Genomic DNA, 21297 nt, shown 5'->3' with positions numbered 1-21297 from the left:
CCCAGCTTGATTTTATTACAATATTCAGTTTCAAGGTCATCCAGGTATCCTTATACTTGGTTTGTTAGTACATTTGCATATGAGACTGCATACACCTGAGCTTTTTGGAGACCAGAAGTCACTGTATTTAAGTATGCAGACATATTTGCATACAGTTTTACTAAGTCTCCAATAGAGATACAAACAGCAGCTCTTGGTGTGCAAGTTATCATGGTACAAATGAGTGAAAAGTTTCTCAAAGAGGGTAGAAACCAAATCTGTGAAGGTTTCCGTGCTTAGTTTGCTGGACCTGCAGTGAAACTCCATGACTTGACATAATTCTAATTCAAGTGTACACTGAGAATGTGCACATTAACAAATGTTTCTGTGAAATAGAAATTGATCTAAGAGGCTGAATAACTGGAATTGAGAAACTGATGTCCATGCTGTATGTATTTGTGAAATCTTATTTTAGATTAGCTCTTGCCTGGTCTCTGAGACTACGTGCCTATTAGCAGTCAAAATAAATCTGATGTGCTTCTAAAGCACATCTCCTGGTTTAGCTTCATCTGAAGAAATCTAGTTACCATGCTCCAAAACGGTTCTATAAGACAAATCAAAGTGCAACAAGTGAAGGAGATCAAGGGTTTCAATTCAAAGACATACTTCTCCTCTCTACTAAATATGAAATTGAACACCCCAGAGTGGATGCAATACTTCAGTGGTTAATTTAGATGAGAATCTGCTTTCAGATGCAGATTTATGTGAGAGCAGCCTGTTCTGTTATTATTATGGTATTTTAATGCTGAACCAAGGAGCCTGTAGAAAGCTGCGTCTGCATAAAGATAAACAAATACAGTGAAGTCTGAGCCTTTATTAAATTGCAATCTTACACGTACTGATTTCTTATGGGAAGTGTTTGCAAGTGATAGCAAAGATTCATCATTACATGCCTTGAAAAATACGCTAAAATGAAAAAATCACTAGTCTCCATTTCTATCTGTGCAGCATTTAGGCATTTTATTTTCTCAAAAGGTTGCTCATAACTTATCCCACCTAGTGATGTGCTAGAAACTTTTATTTTGTTCTTCTAGTTGTTTTTATTACTAGCATAAAAATAATTGTCTTTTGAACTTATCTTTCTAATTTGCATCCCCAACAAGGTTCTAGTAGTTATTTCCAGATCTTTGATGCCTTCCAATAGTTAGATTTTTTTATTCATTTAGCAACTTTAGTTCATTTGGGGGAATTTATACATGTTATTTTTTATACTTCATCATTAATTTGTATTGTGGATGAAGATAATCCTGAAGTCCATAAATCGGTGTTATTTAGAAGTCAATATCCATGTTTGCAATCTATGTGTGTGAACATATGTAAACATGCATGCTATATAGTTACTATTTATGTTTACATCTCTGTAGTTTCTAAGTTTGTACAGTCAATTTACACATCATATATAAAGATTTATTTTTTTTTCAAATGTGTGTAACTATTTTTCCTTAAAAAATTATATGATGATAACAATTAATGTTATTAATCGCTCAGTTTTAGAATGTGAGGACATTAGAGGCTTTTTTAAAATGTGTTTGAAAATATTTATCAGAAAATTTTATTTATTGCAAGTTAATGTTTATTTTCCTGTATATACAGGTACATCTGTTCTACAGGTGACAGCCACGGATGCAGATGACCCCACATATGGAAACAGTGCCAGAGTAGTGTACAGTATTCTTCAGGGACAGCCATATTTTTCTGTTGACCCCAAAACAGGTGGGTATTTATATTTCTGTTGATATGACTTAGCCAATATGTTAGAGTTAATGAAGCCTGGCAGGTTAAATGTGATGTACACAATGCAGATATGCGGACTTTTTTTTCTTAGTTTTTTTGTAGACTGCTTCTTGCTTTAACACTATGAAATTTATAAGTTGCTATGTTTTGCTGAGTACTAAAATGAGCCTGCTGTGTACAGAATTAATTCTGCATCATGTCATGATGTGAACCATTCAGCCAAACTGGAATAGCACTCTTTCATCTTTTCAAGCCTCTGTTTAGGAAGTGATTCAAGTATGCCTAACACATTATGATTTTCAATGGTTTGTTTTGCCTGAAGGATAGGCTTGGGAGGATTATTGGATGTGTGCTTAAACACATATACCAAAATAAATTGTTACAATTTGTGGTTTTATACAACTGCAGGATTGCTATTTAACTGAAAATTCATTCTGTGATTTGAGAAGTAGAATGAACTGAAATATTTATGTTTAAACTCTATACATCACCCTTTTTTTTTTTTCTTTTCCACAAAGTGTAAGTTATGTATAGTATATCCAAACTGTTTTATTTAAAGAGAAGGTAAATCTCTTTTGGGGATGGGAGTAGTTATTAGTTTGTGAGTTTTTTGCAGAGCATTATTATGATAATGATATTAAGATGATTATGCATTTTTAGTGTGTATTCGAAGTCTTCAATAATTAGAAAATATAATTTAAGAAAGTATATTTTTATATAATTTTTTTAACTGTTTTTCCCTCTCTATATCAAAGCTTTAATACTGAGGGGGAAAATTAAACACACTGAACAGAAGTTTCTTGGCCTGTGTACATTGATCCCTTTGGTACTTGGAGGTGTACCTGGTTTCATTACAAGAGAAGTGTATCTGTGCCAACTCAGAGAGCTTTGAGGTTAGTGCTGCTTTGATTAGGAGACCAAACTCCATGACCCTCAGAGGAAGGTCTGTCTCAACCTAAAATGTTCTATACATTTGTGAGCTCATGTTAGAAAGGCCTAGAATGGAAAATGAGTGGTACAGTCCTCATGCTCTCCTTGCCTTTATGATACTTAGAAATATAACTTTAGTTCATATTTCTAAAACAGTTTAGGCACTCTGAGGCAATGACCTGCATTTTCTTTTTTTTCATAGTGGTATAGAACTTGTAGTCTGGAACTCTTATTCAGTCAGTGAAGAATCATAATGGATATTCTCTGTATCAAGTCTGTATCACACAAGAAATATGATTGTTATAATGAAAGAACAGATGGTGTATTTTCACTCCTCAAGCCTTAGATTTGACAGGGATTTAATAACTCTTTTTGAACTTCAACTCTTTTTTATATTTGTCTAGAATATGAAAATTATTCTGATACCATATTCTATGAAAATGTGAAAATTAGGTAAATAGTGCAATGGTGAAAAAACAGGAGAAAGCTTTTTGCTTTTATAAGTTGCCTTTTTATAATTGTAGAATAGCAGTTAATTTAGTTTGGCACGATAAAATGGGAAGAAGAATATTGGAAAAGATGGAGAAGTCTTGAAGAATAGAGTTCCTCACTATAAAATTTCATTTTGAATTTTTGGGGTTTAAGACTAATTTTTTAAAACATCACTCTTCTGAATTTGCAAGCATTTCTGTGACCTACTTTTCCTAATACCTCATTTGTTCAATTCCAGCTCAACTATACTTTATGTGGAAGTCTTCTGAATTTACACTTAGATGCACAAGCTTCCTTTACAACAAAGGAGGTCCAAAAGAGGGAAAAAGGGAAAGGGAAAGATCCCAGCATTCATGACTGAATGTTGTTTATGAAGCCAAGGGATCTCGTATCATGATCAGTAAAGTTTCTTGAAGAAATCAGAAACAGACATCAAGCTCTAGTGTCAATACTCATCTTAAAAAGTCTGATACTTCTAGTTTAGTACTTCCTATACTTGGTTTTAAACAGTATCTGATGACTTTAAAGTTATGAATTTTTAGAAACTAAGGTTAGAATAGTTTAAATAAGATTACAGAATAAGGCTATGGAATTCATACATTTAAAGTATAATAAAGGAAAAGCACCAAATTACAAACTCTGAAGTAGGAAAAAAGTGTTTTTGACAGAAAAACAGCTTTGTCAGCTTATCTAATAAAAGGCTCTTCTCCACACATCAAATTTGGGCAGAGGTGCAGTGCAGGGAGAGTAGGAGAGTAAAACCCCCTGTCCTAAATAGAATGGAGTCCGAGCTCCTCCTAGGTTTGACCCAGAACAGCCTCAGCCCTATGGGCCAGGGCTGAAGCCCATCATGAGGAATCAAAAGGAGACACTTCCCTGATCACCGTTCAGACTGAGAAAGCTACTGCCTACAGGGCTATGGAACACATAATGAGATGCAGACAAGAATAGGATTGTGTAGACTTATTCTTGGATATCTAGAAGGAGGACCATAGGCAGTGAAAGGGACGATTGAGATGGAGTGGGGAGGGAAAAGCAAGAGCAAATGGAGAGGTAAGAGGATAAAAGGGGCCAGCCATATGCTAACAGGTGTCACTCAGCACTATTAGCTGGCCATGCCCTGTCCTGGTTCAGCAGTCTGTTCTCTGTTTTAATTTGCTCCATATTCTAACTCTCTCTTGTATGTACGTGTGCATGGAGATTTAAGTGCTAGCATCTGGAGCAGGACAATGAGTCAAAGGGGTCTGTGTGTCTGGTGCCAGCAAACTGGAAAATACCGACTGTGCATGTATTACACAGATGTCTATGCCAATATGGTATTACTACAGGGTCTCAGGCTGAAATAGCCAGCAAGCTGGACAAGTAGTTCAGGTGATGAATATTCATTTGGCCAAAAGTCCAGACCAGAAAGCTCAGGAGTCAGTTGTTGGAGGAGCCAAGACTGATTTGAAGCAACTGTATGGTATGTGAATTGAGAGCCCTGTTTGTAGCTGTGTACCTCTGTGCATGAGGCAAGGGGAGACCAGGGAGCTAGGGAGCCAGGAGCCAGCTGGATGGCATTGGGAACTGAGGGCCCAAGGCATCCAGGTACTGTTACTGGATGTACTCAGTATGTAAGGCTGTGGGGGATCAATAAGTGTGCTGGGTTGAGTGGAGATGTGTGACTATGTCCAGGATAAAAAGGGTGTCTATACCTGGAGCTGGAGGGCAGCTTCAGGCCTCAGAGTTGAAAGTCCAAATGGCACTAAGTGCAAAGTCCAGCTGTTGGCTTCTGGATAGACCAAGTACAGCAAGTTACAGGAGAAATCCATGCTCCTGTATGCTCTAAATATGAGTTTGTGAGTATATTTTCAATTATAAATCATCCCTCTTTCTGGACAGCTGGAGGAGAATGGGGTGTTTGTGCTGTTTGTGTTTGAGTGCTGAGCTGTCCTACTTGTGTGTAACCCATTGTGTGTTTCATCTGTTATGTGCCTTGTGGGAACACCACTGGGCCTCACATTGCTTCTAAAGCATGGATTAAAAACAGGGAGGTGCGGCAACCTCATCTCCATCGGGCTACCAAAAATTTAGTTTATCAGCTGATTGGCTCTAGGGCCTGTGTTTTGTTTTGCTTTCCCCTAGGGAAATATTGTGAATGTTCTGCATGGAAATTTGCTGCAACTATGTAATTTTGGCTGTGAAAGTCAAAACTGTTTTCCATGAATAACCTAAAGTTTTAAGACTTTCAAAATCCTTTGATATTGAATGGCTTTCTATTAATTGCTCTGTATTTGTGTTTATTAAATACTTTTGGTAATTAGCTATGGAGTGTATATATTAATTACATAACTAGTTATGTAATTAATAATTAACGACAATATCCTCTACTGATTACTATTTGTCTTCCTCCCCAACTGCAGTGAAACAGTCTGTTGAACTTTTATAAATAATAATGTACTAATAATATTGGCAAAAAAGAGGGAAGGAGTCAATGCCTAGATCTTATGTATATTTGCAAAGATTATGCATATAGGATTGTATGTTTTCTTAAATCAAAATATTCAGGGAACCCTAGAAAACATTAAATTTTATATTTTTAGAGTATCATTAACTTCTTTGTAAAGAGAAAATGAAACAAAAAGCGAAGTTATCAGTGAACCGTAGAGCACATAATTTATTCAGATTCTTAGTGTTTTAATACAGTTCTCCCTTCTACTCCCACCTTTCCACATATATATCCCCCCCACTACCTGTCTTCAAACTTTGAGCATCTTTTGGAATGCCCAAATACACATGAAGTCTTTTCCTGGGAATTTGAACTGCAAATTCAGTATTCCACCTTTCCCAAACCATGAGATCTTTTGATCCATAAACTTGATCTGGGATCGATCCTTGCTTGTTCTTTGCTTATGTCAAGTGTGGCTCATCAAATGGCAACAGCCAATATTTGACTGGTAACCCAACCCCAGGAGCCCTTTTCTTTTCTGAGGAAACCTCAAATTAGACTATGTGCTTTTTGTTGCAGCTATAGCAGCCCACTTTCTATTGCTACATGCTTCGGGAATGAAAGTTAAACCTGTAGTCCAATTCCACTGCTTACATGGTAAATCCTGTCTGGAGTATGTTAGTTCTACATAGCTCTTCTCAGGTACATCTGTCTTTCTGAACCAAATATACAGAGTGAAGTAATCTGTAGGGCATATGTCTCTTCAAATTAGCAGTTCTGCTGCAAGTATTATAAAATAAGAGATAAAACCTTCATTCGTTGCAGTTTCGAATTTAAGTACAGACATTGGCAGGATGGGAAACTAATTTGTCATTGAATTGAATGTGGAAAAAAATGTCAGGTATTTGTATTCGTATTTATAATGTTCTGCTGCAGCAACAATATTAGAAAGATCTTAGTCACATATAATATTGTTTTTTTGGTTTATTTGGTTGGTTTTTTTTGTTTTACTTTAAGATATTAAATAGAAAATAAACATGTATTTCTATTTATCAAAGACTGTCACTGCAAATTAGTCCAGGCTAATCATGAAGTGTGAGAGACGAGTGTCAATTTCCTTCTGCTTTCTGTCTGCACAAGATATGAACAATAGCTTCTAGGATCCCTACAAGAAATTCACTGATTATCTAGTTTGGTTCCTGACAGGGCACAATACAAATGGTAAATAAACATAGTTAATGGCTGAATAGATGCTTCCAAACATAGAGATGAGCCTCATAAACACCAATTACCCACCCTGGAAGTTGGAGACTTTTGTCCACATCTGTAACTATTCTTATACATTTTTAAAAGTTCTTGGCCATAGTTGCTATTGAAATGGCAGATTTTGTGGCATTATAATAATTAGAGTGTAATTTTAAAGTTGCATGTGTACTTCTCTGCAAAACAAGAAAAATATATTGTTTATCAAGTTATTCAAAAGTTTATTACTACTAAAGAAGCATGAATACTTAAAATATAATTAAGTAATTAATCTACTAAAATGAAGTTCTTCTAGTGGTGAGATATTAATTATTAATTTAATGAATTAAGGCCTACTGTATCTCCTTATAATAGACAAGATAATTTATATTGATATAAAGACAAATTGGAATAAACTTTCCAATTCAAAAAAGAAGAGCACTCTTTTCATGCTTTAGTAGAGCAGCCTGTCATGGTATTCCAGACAAGAATCTACTGTCCTAATTGAAATAATGATAGGATATTCTATGACCATATGTCCCTGTATACATAGAAAATCATATCAGTTAAGAAAATAATTTCAGAAATCAATTTCTGCCACTTTCTTGAGCAAGCATCCTTATTTTTCCTATTAAGAATTCTTACTTTTTTTAGTTGAAATGTCTTTTTCAGTGACATTTCAGTGACTCTGTTTAAAATGAGTATGTTTACTGGGGTTAGTGATTCCCTGCTGAAATGCAGGTTAGTTCATATTGGACTGCTAAGTGAATATGAAAATGAAGTGTGTTTAGCTATCTCATTCCTTTCTGCTCAGAGGCTCCAATATTATTTAAATGACCTTACAGTGCAACAGCAGTGTCTTACATAAATTGAATGCTTCTGCTTTGAAGGAATACCTTATGACTAATAAGGTAATAATCCATTACTAAGACACCACAGCCAATTCCCGGGTTCCTTCAGTGGTTTTAAAGTGAACTTAACCTCATCTATCATAGTTTTTGCACATGGACTTTTAAGCTGTAGTTGGACACCGTGCGTGTAAAGGACAATGAAGCAGGTAAAGGGTCTGGAGCACAAGTCTTAAGAGGAGCAGCTGAGGGAGATGATGTCCTGCCTGGAGAAAAGGGGGCTCAGAAGAAATGTTATTTCTCTCTACAACTGCATGAAAGGAGGTAAAATATAGCAAGGTGGAGGTCTGTCTCTTCTCACAAGTAACAAGGCATAGGACAAGAGAAAATGGCCACAAGATGGCCAGGCAAGGTTTAGGTTAGATAGCAGGAAAAAATTCTTCACCAAAAGGGTTGTCAAGCATAAAATTTTTCAAATGACACATTCTACTTGAGCTAGATAAGGAAATATCTGTGATGAAACTTCATAATTTTACATGTGCTTGCATTGCAGAACACTTATTTATAGCTATTGGTGAAAACTCCAACTTAATGTGATTGGTTTTTATTTAGTATCAAGGGGAGGTCACAGTGAAGAATCAGTTTGAAAGTTTAGTTATTTTAATGAGTGATACATTTTTCTAAAAGCATGTAGGATTAAAATAATTTGATTTTGTGCATGGGTGCTGAAATTTTATCTTGAAGTTCTAAGAACTGTATTTCATATTCAGGTTTTCATATGTTTGATTTCCCTCAAGGAATTTCTGAAATGGTATAACAGAAATTACATCTCTAGTATAGATCTTTTCCAATGTCTACACTTCACTGACAAGAGGATCACTAGGAATTCAAAATAAAAAAGGAAAAGGTCTTACATTGTTTTTCTAATTCCACCAGGTACTGTATAGTGCACTCCTCCATTCCTGAAGGAACAGAAATATGTGTTTCATCTAAATACATTGTCATGAACACTTGTTTGAGAGTGTCATCTGTCAGCTCTCAGCTAAAAGTAAATATTGTAATGTCTTTTGCTTTCAATTTTAAGTAAATATTGAATTTTCTACACCTACAGTTTTGACACTTTTAAAAAAACTTCTCTGAGCAATGGACTTAATTCTCAGTTTTCTTTTGTGTTCAAAATGTTGATATACTCTTACATTTTTCCCAAGAGTCATTCAAAGAATAACTCAGGCCATCAGACAGGCAGAACAATCTCCTTTGTTTCTTTTAGATTTCTAGGAACTCCATTTTACAGAGATTTTATAAGGACATTGGTACATGAGGACAACTAAAAACCTTGTTGCTTAGACCTTATTTTCCATTGTCATGGAAACAATGCAGAAATGCTAATCAAAAATTAACAAAGAGGAAGGGCAAAATGTTCTGTTCAACCTAGCTCAGTTTCTTTTAGGGTGACTGATATTTGCTGGTATGTCATCCCTCTTAAGTATCTTTATGCGATTTTCAGCACCCACCTCCAGGAAACTGTGGTATGCTTGCTGGAGTAAGTTTTGCAGGGCACAAGATGGATTGGTCACTTATCAGGAACAGTGTTCTGGCACTGTATTTCCTTGCTTGATACCTACCAACACTTTCTCTCCCAGCATCCATCATATAGTTAAAAATGACAGGTATGGGAGGCATACAAGCTGAGGAAAAGAGATTGTCTGATGTTCTAACCTTGTTTTTCTTCTCCTGTGAGATGAACGATGTGTTTTGGAGATTGAGTTCAGAAGCAGGGAAGAAAGTATTCCTTTTTTTTTTCCTCTCTTGTTTGTTTCTGTGTTTGTTATTCTTTCCCCATCTGGTAGTGTGAACAATTACTGTGGAAAATCTTTGCTGCTTTTCAGCCACAAGTTGTTCTCAAATAAAAAAAAATAAAAAATCAACAACCACCCCTCCCTAAAAAAACCCCTGTGTTTCTGTATCCATTAAATGACAATTGGCAAGTTCCGAGATTACAATACCATCTTGGCTTCCTAACCAGGACTACTGTACTGTGTTCCTTTTGTTGGTAGACATGCTTTTTTATATATATATATACATATTTTAGCCTTTCCTTTATAAATACACAGTTGTATTTTTCCACTTAAAACATAACAATCTCTTAATCTGGGCTAAGCCTAGTAGACAGCTCAGCCACACACAGCCTCTTACTTGCCCCCCACACAATGCAATGGGGAGAGAACAGGAGTGATACAAGTGAGATAGACATTTTAATAGGGAAGGTGAAAGTCATGTACACAAGCAAAGGAAAGCATAGAATTAATTCACCACTTCCCATGGGCAGGCAATAGTTTAGCTCTCACCAGGAAAGCACAGCTCCACCACACATTACAGTGATCAGGGACAACAAATGCCACAACTTCTTCTTCTCCCCGCTTTTATTGCTGATTGTGATATCAGGTGATGTGGGATGTCCCTTGGGTCAGCTCTTCCGGCTGTGTCCTTCCCAGCCTTCTCAATGGTGGGGTGGTGTGAGGTGCAGAAAAGTCCATGTTGCTGTAAGCACTGCTTGACAAGGCTAAAACATCCTTGTGTTATCAGCACTGTTTGTGTCAAATCCAAAACAGCACCGTATGAGCTGCTATGGAGAAAATGATCTCTCCCAATCAAGACCAGTACACAGGTGAAGCACTGTTTTCATTTGTGTTGCCAGACTGAAAGTTCTGAACTGAGAACAGTGAGACACGTGATCATGTAGGATAAATTCTGTTGCCACATCCTTTGCAGTCTTTCTCTTAGATATAAAATTGCTGTCTGTTCACCATTTAAAATCTTTGGGTTTACTTTCTATTAGACATTGGAAAAGATTCCTAATCTTAATGTGTATTAGGCTTGGCTTTTCATACTTCAAGACATTCACATTTTTCAGAGGTACTGAGGGTTGTAAGGAGTTTGATCTATTTTAAAGGTCTAAAATACCATGCTATATCTATTAGAAAAGATAAAGATCTTGATATGAGGAAAGCATTACATTGCAAGTGCCTGTAAAATATCTGTTTTTCTAGAGTAGAACTATTTATAAACATTTATAAATGTTTATCTCTGTGTCTTTGAACTTTACACAAGGGATATATGAACCAATCATTTAAGTTCTCTGTTTTTAAACAAGGAAGGCTTATTAATCCAAACAAAGTGTAAAAATTACATGTGTGATAAAATGTGTTTTAGGAAAAGGGAATGAACAAGACTTCACCATAAAGCAAATAATACATTACTTTAATTTTTTGCTCAATTGGGATGAGAATCAGGACACTGACTCAAAAGATTAATGCTCTAGACTGTTTAAAGGCTCTGCCCCAAAGGACCAGTCCATGTCGCCAATAATTTTACAGATCAGTTTTTACTGTTGTGGAATAAGGTGGTGATACTGTCTTTAACTCAGCTAACAGGTGTCCTTTTCTAGACAAGAGGTTATTATTTACATCTCTAGTTCTAGAAGAATCACCCAGGCTTTGAAAAAAATTCTCCCCACACACACCCTTAAAGTTTTGCTGGGGGAACTGAAATGTAGATATAGACCCAGACATTAAGTTGAACTTCACAGGGGTGTCCTAATTCATACTTATCTTTCCTTCTTGATCCTCATTTCCCTTTTCCAGCTTAATTTTCCCTTTTGCAAGCTGTTATGGATATTGCTATACTTGAGGATAATAATTTCAGAAATGCAGCTAAAGGTGACAATGAAACCTTGCAGTGGCAGTGAAAACAAGGCAAAGTGTCATTGAGGTTCTGTTCCAGGGGGCGTTATCTATCAGTTTGGTAATGTTAAAATGCCTGCTTATGGTTGGTGATACATTGGTTATATATTTTTTAAGTGGCCTAATTTCTTGCAGTTCTGGTTTATGTTGTTTTAGGTTTTTTGGCTTCTTTGGGTTTTTTGTTTTAGGTTTTGGGGTTTTTTTCAGATATATTGTGTTAATAATGTTATTGCTTTAATAATAAGCTCCAGAAAGGTTACATTTTTATCTTTCATATTTTGATATTTTATACTAATTAACATTGGAGTGGACAAGACCAGGAGTTGTAGACGTGTGAAAACTATAAATATAGAACTGATTGAGGATACTCTTTTCTTTGACATAATTTTTATTAATATGTTTATTTTAATTTTTGTGATGCTCACAAATCTTGTGATTTTAAAACATAGCTCTCAGAATTATGAATTATCTACATTAGATCAATAAATATGCATGCACCTGGTTTCCCATCAGTCTCAGAACAATGCATACCTTTTCAGTTACAATTTGAATAAATGTGTCTGATAATATCTTGTCTTATACTAAACCTATAGAACAAAAAACTAGTATGATGATAATGATTTACCAAAGATTATGTATAAACACAATGCTTCTCAAGTAATCTTAACCAGCAAAAATAATCCATCTGCAGTTGAGATGCCTCCCAAGAAAAACTGAACAAAAACTTTATAAAATTAACACAACCTCCATACCTGTTGCCCATCTGTATGAACAAAGAACCACAACATATATGGAAACGAGTTTTATACCAGGCTTACAGTGATACCAAACAAGATGACATTTGGGGACTGTTATAATTCAGTTCATATCTGACAAGACAGGAAAAATGAAATTACTTTCAGAAAACACCAAGAAATTTGTGATCTCTCCAAGAAATTCAACATTTGCCAGTTGTGTGACACCATTTGTCATCTCTTGAACATTCAACTTTGCCACCTTCACACCATCAGTGCCTGTGTGAGTGGGGAATGTGAAGCCTGGTAATAAAGTTACTCCATTTCTCTTAGGTGGCATCCATCTTTTCTGAATGTGCTCCAGAGTGGGTTTTCATTCCCTTGCTGACTATGTCAAGCCCTGGAACAGCAGCAAAAGCAGTACAAGTAGGCTTGCCCTGGTCTCTAGGACTGAAGATAGGCTCTGATCAAACACAGTTACCAGCAAATTTACTTCATATCTTTGTAATTGCCTTTATGAGCTGCCCTCATATTTTTAAAAATAAAATTTAGAAGAGACTATAACAAAACTTCCTGGGACTCTGTATTTCCAGAATCCAGAGAAGTCTGTTTAATTTTTTTGTTTTGTTTTGTTTGTTTGTTTTGTTTTTTTTGTTTGTTTTGGTTTTTTGTTTGTTTGTTTTGTTTTTTTTTTAACATCTCTTTGCTTACACCTACATTCTGCAACTTGATTTGCAAATGGTAGTATGAGCTAGTTGTTTGGTTTGGTTTTGGTTTTTTCCTAGAGTTAGATTAGTCAGCATGTGTCAGCCTGGCTGAGGTGGTCTGTCCCTGTCCCCAGGTCCTTGCCCCCAGGGAGGTGTCAAGGCCTGGGACTGGGGTTGCTTCAGTATCCCTGGCTGGGGGTGGAACAGGCTGTGGCTGCCAGGCACTGCCATCACCACCATCCTGACGGGACCACCTGTCACCTGGCCCCTAGAAGATGCCAGCCTCTCTGGTGTCCTGACATTATTGCAAGTGTTGTTGTCAACAAAGTTCTGTAAGGTGGATGTTTTTCTTCGCATTCTAAAAACCACTTGCAAAACCAATCCCTTAGTCAAAAAAAAAAACAACAGAGCTTTTCAAATTTGCAGTCAGTACATTCCTTATGCAATATTTTAAGAATTAGATAAAGCCCCTGAAAATTCTGATGCTGGAAGAGGTAGAAGCAGATCTGTGTTCACTACTCATTGCAGAGGAGTGAAGCTCAGTCTGCAGTCTATAATTTGGGTCCCTAAGGAAGTCTTTTATTTTTTTCTTCTCACATAGTTTTTTCTTGTTTTTCTCTTGGTACACGCTTTAGAATTAAAGCATGAATTTTTTATTATATTTGTGACCATGATTCAATATTAACGTATTCTAAAGTTGCTGATCTTCTTTCTGTTTCCTTATCTGTCCCTTATTTCTTTCCTATTTCCTTAGCTAGTATTTCTACTACATAGTATTTTCATAACATGCCTATGGTGTTTGCAAGGAAAGGTTCAATTCCACCTGTAAAACTAGGAAAGGTGCAAGAGTAGAAACCTGCCTAGAATTTGGTAAAGCGCTTGCACTCCCGGAAGCAGATATAGCTATCATGGGAGCACTCCTAAGTGAAGAATATAGATTAAAAGAGATTTTATTCTCTCCCAAACTGTTCTTTCAAAAATACATTTTAGATCAATAGATTGCATCTAAAAGTGTTCAAACAGAAAATGCAACAATTCCCTATACATCTAACCACCATGTCAGTTAGACTTCACTTTATTTAAATTGAAGACAAAAATACAATGAAGGACTTCAGAAACTAAGGCTGTTTCTTCCTCAGAAATCTCTTCTATGATGAGGTTTTCTCTACTTTCTTTGTCTTCAGCATGAAATGGCCATGGATGGTAATATAGTATAGATCCTTTCACCCAAATGGATTTCCCAAGCCTAGGCTTTAATCCAATTGTAATCAGTTCTGATTAAAAGTTAATTTCATAGTGAAATGGATTAAGCACCTGTAAAAATAACTGCATCAGTGAAAGAACATACACGTGTGTTTACTTGTGTAATCCTTTGCATTTTCTTAAATATTCTTCTGTGCTCCATTTTCGAAGGGGACATCTTTATGGTAAATATCTGGTTTACTTTGCCATTTTGAAGACAATAATAAAAGAGTACTGCTTTAAATTAGAAAAATAAAACAAAGCTTATCCTGTTGTTTAACAGAACTTTGCACTCCTATACAATCACGCTTCTGGATTTTTCCTCATTATCCTCTGTTTTAGGAAGTAGATTAGATTTGTTTCGTGTATGATACTATCTCCAAGAGATTCTCAGTAATCCTGATTGTGTATATTAACTATTGAATTTTCTGATTCTGAAAAAAATTGATGTAAAATACCATATCTTTTTTTAAATTACTCAAAAGTTTTTCTTCTAATCTCAGATTTGAGTAGTGCAGCACATTCTCCAAGAGTTTCAAAATTCTCTGGTAAAACAGCAGTTGCAATATATGCTGAGCTATTAGAAGTAATACAATATATTAAAAAAATGCAATTACACATATCTTCAAATTATTTTTTTGTAATTGCTGCCACGGCAAATTATAAATTATAAAGCTATAAATTGCTGATGTAAAAGCCTCATTTGTGAACTGTCATGAAAGTGGGTAAAATAGTTATTGAAAAAACATTTTTTTCTAATCCTGATAGATTACTGTTACACTATGCTAGTGTTAAAAATTTTAATATACATTAAAGGACAAAACTCCTCCATTTTGTATTCAACATGCTGATTTGGTTTTTTTTGAGACATCATCTTCTTGTTCAGCTAACATACTGTTAATTCTGGAAACTTAGAGTGAATACAATGTAATATGAAGTACTTGTAGTACAAACGAATTTGTCTTGTGTAACAGTTTTTAAAATACTGCTTCTTTACATAGGTTTTGGATATACATCATTCTTGTAAATTCTGTATTTCTGCTTCTCTTCAGGTAGAATCTTCTTTTTTGCTGATAGCTTTTCCATTATAAAGATGTTGCAAGTGGATTTTTTAATCTGGACTGCTGAAAAGAATTAGGAAAATATACCTAAAATCAACATCTGTTAATTTTAATAATTTTTGAAACATCCATTTCTGGAGTTCTTCTTTTCAGAGAAGAGTAGATGTAAAATGACATTTTTTTAAAAAATGGAAATTTAAATATAATCACTTAGTCTGTGACTTTTTGGTATGGGGTGAAGAGAGGGTGATAAATATTTACCATCCATGTGTTCCTCTTAGGATGTATTGTTCTTTAAAGATAGGAACAGTTATAAATGTCTTGTTTCTTATAGGAATGGCCTCCAGGTGTAGGAATTTTTTACTGGTTTATATGTCAGATACACATTACCACCAAAACAAACACTGAGATACATGGAGGTGACTATTTTTCTTGACCCGCTAATCATACAAAAGGTGAAAGACCCATATATTTCATTTGAAAGTGGATTAATCTGACTTCACAGGAATTTTGTCCAATTGGCAAGACTTTAGGAATGCCCTAACCTCCACAAACCTTTGTTGTGGGTTTATTTACTGTACTCAGCAAATACTGCGTTAGGTTGCCCGTCAAAATCTAATCAGATTTTTTTCTTCTTGATTCATTTTCAATTAATAATACAACCAACATCTGTTGCCAAATGACAACCACAGCGTTGTGGTATTTTTTTCTTTTTTTTCATTATGAAGATGCTTTCTTTCTGATGGGAATCCTCAGGTGAATTTCAAGGCCACAAAATTAAAAAGCATTCATGTAGCTTCTGACATTAATATGTCATGTTATTCTGCTTCTTCCTAGGCAGAAGCAGAATAACAAATCAAAACCAAATGTACTTTACATTTTCTCCTAAGTCAGCTATTTTACTTTAAAGATCCTAAATTATTAGGGAAAATTTTATTTTTAATAGGGCTGTACTACATGGTAAGAACATAAGAAGCGATAGAAGTGGTTTTAAATTCATGTTAAGTTTAGGATTTTTTAATCTACCTTACATTTTCACTGCATTACTATCTATCATTTATCAATTTCTAGGAATTTTGCACCATTCATTTTATGAAAATAGCATCTCTTTCTAGAGCATTAATTGAAATACTCATTGGTACAAATATAGAGAGAAAAATATTTTTTTATTACAGGATGTAGGACTTGGAAGAATATCCAGACACATGCCTTTTTCAGTATTTGCAACTTTTGTGGTACTTTTTAAAACCCAGCCAATGGTGTTGGCCATGCTGCAAGCTGGCTATGGCTCAAAAGAATATCAGAGTACCTGTCTCCAAGAGTGTCACAGTTATCTCAATTCACTTTATATCTGTGGTTTTCCCATTTACATTCCCATTTACTCAATTTACATGTGCATAAGGACAGTCCAGCATATTCTAACCTGTCAGTGTCCACTGACCACATCCATTTGTCCTGTCCTGAGGAGCAAGCAGAGTCTGAGGGCAGAGACTTGTGAAGGGACAAACCAGCCTTTGAACTGGTGTTCTTTGCAGCTGTGGGCTTTTGTGAACATTCTCTGCTCAGATACCTTGCCTGGTACATGGTGAACAGAAGAGCAGAAAAAAGCTTTTTCTTTTTGACTAGTCAAAGTGGAAAGAAACAGGTCATGTTCAGATCATCAATTTTAAAGGTCTTAAGATCATCAGTCTTAAAGGTCTCCCAACCTACATGATTGTAACAGTCTATGTTAGCATTTGTTTGTGCTGGCCAGTTCCTTATAACATGGACACTGAAACATCCATACATCAAATGGCAAGGGATTCTGTCCGAGGATCACTGGTCCTCATATCCATGATAAAAAGGGTCTCCTCTCTGCTGATAATCATCACAATGCCTGTACAACACTGTAATGTCATGTGGTTCCATAAGAAGAACTTCTGATTATCAGTCCAAATCAGTTTCCTATACATTTAATTTCACAGGAATACATATATATATATGTGTGTGTGTGTATATATATATATATATATGTATGTATGTATGTATATATATATGTATATAGATATATAAAGAGAAAGAGAGAGAGGTAATGCTACTGTTCTGAGAGACTGGCTTAGGACACCGTAGGGTAATCCAAAATATAATATGATGGCCTTGCTCCTTTTTCATTGCCCATTGATGGCCTACTTCAGTGACTTAGCTGTAACAGAAGTCAGTGGTAGAAAATCTGATTAAACTGTTCATTTCAAAGAGATTTTCTTTTGCTATTCGGTGAAATTTGTATTAAGCTTCTGAAGTCTAACTTTTCAGTACTGAATCGGAAATTATTAAGACAAAAATGGAGGATCTAGCTGTATTGTCTTTACGTGTGGTTTGGTTTTGTTACAGTGTCTCCTTTCTTCCATTAGAAATACCAACAGATAGAAAAAATGTCAAGTCTATTTGAAGAAAAATATTTTTAAAAGCCTTCATTTTTTTTTTTTTTTCAATCTCTTTGTAAATATCACATGATAACATATTTTAAGAGATATTACAGAATGGGCTTTTTTTATCTGTATAATTTTAGCTGAAAATAACTGTTTATTGCTGAGGGTAATTTGAATAGCTATCTTACAAGAAATGGTGAAAAAAATAATTTTTTTTCTGAATCAAAATGGAATTGTTAGTATTGTGTTTAGTAGGTTTAAATTTTCACTTATGAAATAATTAAATGAAGTTTGTCCAATACAACATCAAAACTCTGATTTGCACGAATTTCTGTTGAGGTTGGCAGTCACAATGTTTTTTAGATAGTTTAGTCTAAGACGTTAAGTGGAAGGGATTCCTGTCTAGAAGAAAAGTGAGAAGGAAGACCTTTTTCCCTCAACCACCTGCTTTCTTGCCCAAAAAAAAGCACAAAAGCACCCTTGTGTATTAGAAAGTGCATTTCTCTTTGAAAAGTGATTCCTACTGAAAACCTTCAGAAAAACTCATAATTTGTCTTTTGAATATATTTCTTATGTTACTTGTCAGTTTAGACAATCCATTCTCATATATATTTTTAGTTTATGTTCCATGATTCAGTAAATGTTGATGAAGTAACACATAATGATCTAATTTTGCTATTCTGCTTTTTGGAAATGTGGGTGTAATACTGAGAACATAAGAAGTAACATGTTTAAAGTTAGAAATTGCTAGTGGCAGGTGGTAGGTTAGACTGCTGTTAACTCTGAATTAATTATGTAAAGCACAAATTCTGCTAACTGGAAAAAAGGATCAGCTTTCAGATGCTTGGGGTTTTTGTACTGTATTCTGAAAAGAGCTGATAGCAATACCTATAGTTGAAGTTACGTAACAGTTCCACTATGAGGCATATAGTCTTTGATACATTTTATTATTTAAGCTGAAATGGTCTATTATATAACTGTTATATCTGGTATATTGTGTTATTTCAGCAAAACCTCTATAGGCTTACTATTGAGAGGATCTACAAAAAGCTATTCTTGGAGGTCTTTATGGATAATATGACTGAGAAACTGCAGTAGGTCAGCTCCAAAAATCAGAGATAAGTCTGAAAAATTGACAAACTCTACCCAGTACAAACTTGCTCAAGTTGTAAGATGACCAAATAACTCTTCTGCCACCGTTAAAAAAAAATAAAAAATAAAAAAGCTAAACCAAAATCCAAACAGGAAATTCACTAGTATATGATTATAGAATTATTTAGAATAATTTAGAATCATGCATTTCTTTAGGATGAAGAAGATCTATAAGACCATCTAGTCCAGAGCCATTAACATAACACTGCCAAGTCCATCACTAAACCATGTCCCTAAGTGACTCATCTACACTTACTTTGGTGACTCAACCACTTCCCTTAGAAGCCTGTTCTCAAGACTGAAAACACTTTCTGTAAAGAAATTTCCTAATATCCAACCTAAACCCCTCATGATGCAACTTGAGGCCATTTTCTCTTGTTTGTCACTTGTTGCCTGGGAGAAGGTACTAAAACTCACCTGGCCACAGCCTCTTTTCAGGTAGTTGTAGGGGGTAATAAGGTCTACCCTCAGCCAACTTTTCTCTAGGCTGAACAATCTAGTTCCCTCAACTGCTCCTCATAGTACCTCCAGACTCTTCACCAACTTCATTGGTGAAGAGCACTGTGCACTCCAGCACCTCATTTTCTTTCTTGTAGTGAGGGGCTAGAACTGAACACAATATTCAAAGTGCCAAGTACAGAGGGAAGTTTTCTGCCCTGGTCCTGCTGGTCACACTATTGCTGATACAAGTCAGGATGCCGTTGGCCTTCTTGGCCATCTGGGCACCTGATGGCTCATGTTCAGCTTGCTGATCATTCTCACAGCTGTGATCCTCCAGCTCAAGGCACTGAGATGCTCTTGGTTGTCATCTGTGTTGAAGACAGAGGCATACATTAGATAGAATACATTACAAAGAATACATTAGAGCCCTCTGCCCTTGTCTATGTCCCCATTTGTGAGGTGCCCATCTTCATCCTGTAATGGGCAGATGTTATTTCTACACTGCCTTTCGCCATTAATATATTTGAAAAATTCTTCATATTGTCCCCCACATTTGTGGCCAGCTTAATGTTTCATGTGCACTTTGGCTGCATAAATTTTCTTCCTACAGTGACAAGCAGTATCTCTGTATTATTCTCATACTTGACCTTGCTTTCACTGAACATACACACCTTCCTTTTCAAGAGAAGACTCCTGTTCAGCCAAGCCAGCCTTCTTCTGCTTTGCCTGCTTGAATTCTGACATTTGGGGGTAGCTCAATCTTGTGCCCTTAGGAGGTAATGTTTCAAAAGTAAGCAGCATTGATGAACCCCAGCACCTCCAAAAACATTTTCCCAAGGACTTTACTCACTAGTTCCCTAATCAGCCTGAAGTCAGTTCTCCTCATGTCCAGAGCTCAACTTTTGCTGGCACTTTTCCTCCTGTCAGCAAAGATTTTAAACTCATTCACTTTGTGGTCGTTGTACCCAAGATGACTGCAGACCACCATTTCACTCATGAGAGCCTCTCTGTTGACCTGTTCCATAAAAGTTGTCATTTAGGTTTTTTTAAGAATCTTCTGGCCTGGGTTGCACCAGCCATGTGATGCTCCCAGTTTGTTGCCTGATCCGAAGAAAACACAAACAACCGAAGTCGTTTATGTGGTGCTTTATTGAGGGCCCGGGAGCCTGTGGACTAGCGTCCAAAGACAGAGCCCCGTTTCACAGAAAAATCACAGGGTTTTTATATGTTTTCTACACGATTTCTTCATCATCACAATTTCTTACTTCTCTTTCACTACCTGGTACGATTATCTCTCTGACATTTAAGTTCTGCCAAAAAGTACATTCCTAGATTATCTCCTAGTTACACTGCTTACATTGCAATATCTGCTATATAGTTCATCTGCAGGTTACATGTGGCCTACCAAGCTTTAGCATAACTACTACTAATGTCAAACTAATGCTAACTAATACAGTTTATTGAACCAAATGGCAACAAGTTGATTTCAAGTTCAGCCAGCATAAGAACAAGGGTGATTGACTTAGAAGTGTCCCTTAGTTCCTCAAAGGTTAATTTGTCAGTGTCATTGTTCTGGCTAGGAATTCTACAATAGACTTCCACAAAGACATCCAGATAATTGTTGGTTTGTCCCTTGATTCTTACCTAGAGGCTCTCAACTGTGCAAGTGCCAGTTGTGAGCTCCGTATACTCTAACTCTTCCATTACATACAATGCCACCCCTCCACTTCTTCTGCCCTGTCTCTCTCTCCTAAAGACCCTGTAACCACCCAACAGGGCACTCCAGTCACTGGACACATCCCCACAGGTTTCACTTGTGTCAGTGATATCACTCCCTCTGGGACTGGGCCAAAGCTTTGAGCTCATCTTGTTTCTTCTTCATGATGTGTGCATTAGTGAAGAAACGTTTCAGCTGTGGTACTTGTTAGACAACACCTAGTGCAGCAGATTGAGATATCCCATTAGTGCTCATTTCCTCAAGAATTGGCACATCATCCTGTTGCTCATCACTAGCAAGCCTGGTATTTTCCCTTTCCCCCTTCCAAGCTCTGTCAATGAGCTCTGCTACTCCTGTGCTAGAACTATTTTCCTCCTCT

The 21297-nt window shown here is 36.1% G+C and overlaps 1 protein-coding gene across 3 annotated transcripts in view; it reads left to right on the top strand.

Moving 5' to 3' along the window:
- Positions 1-21297, top strand: part of CDH18 (cadherin 18) — a 321195-nt gene that overhangs the window by 194988 nt on the left and 104910 nt on the right. For all 3 annotated transcript variants that reach the window (XM_088053404.1, XM_088053413.1, XM_088053400.1), the window contains exon 7: positions 1633-1752. In XM_088053404.1, coding sequence (XP_087909530.1) covers positions 1633-1752 — 120 coding nt within the window. The remainder of the gene's footprint in view (positions 1-1632; positions 1753-21297) is intronic.

This window comes from Pseudopodoces humilis, chromosome 1 (genome assembly GCF_049639895.1).
Source record: "Pseudopodoces humilis isolate 2021_Gansu_Grassland_sample_001 chromosome 1, ASM4963989v1, whole genome shotgun sequence".
Lineage (NCBI taxonomy): Eukaryota > Metazoa > Chordata > Aves > Passeriformes > Paridae > Pseudopodoces > Pseudopodoces humilis.
The sequence above is the reverse complement of the archived record's forward strand: the minus strand, read 5'-3'. Positions and strand labels throughout refer to the sequence as shown.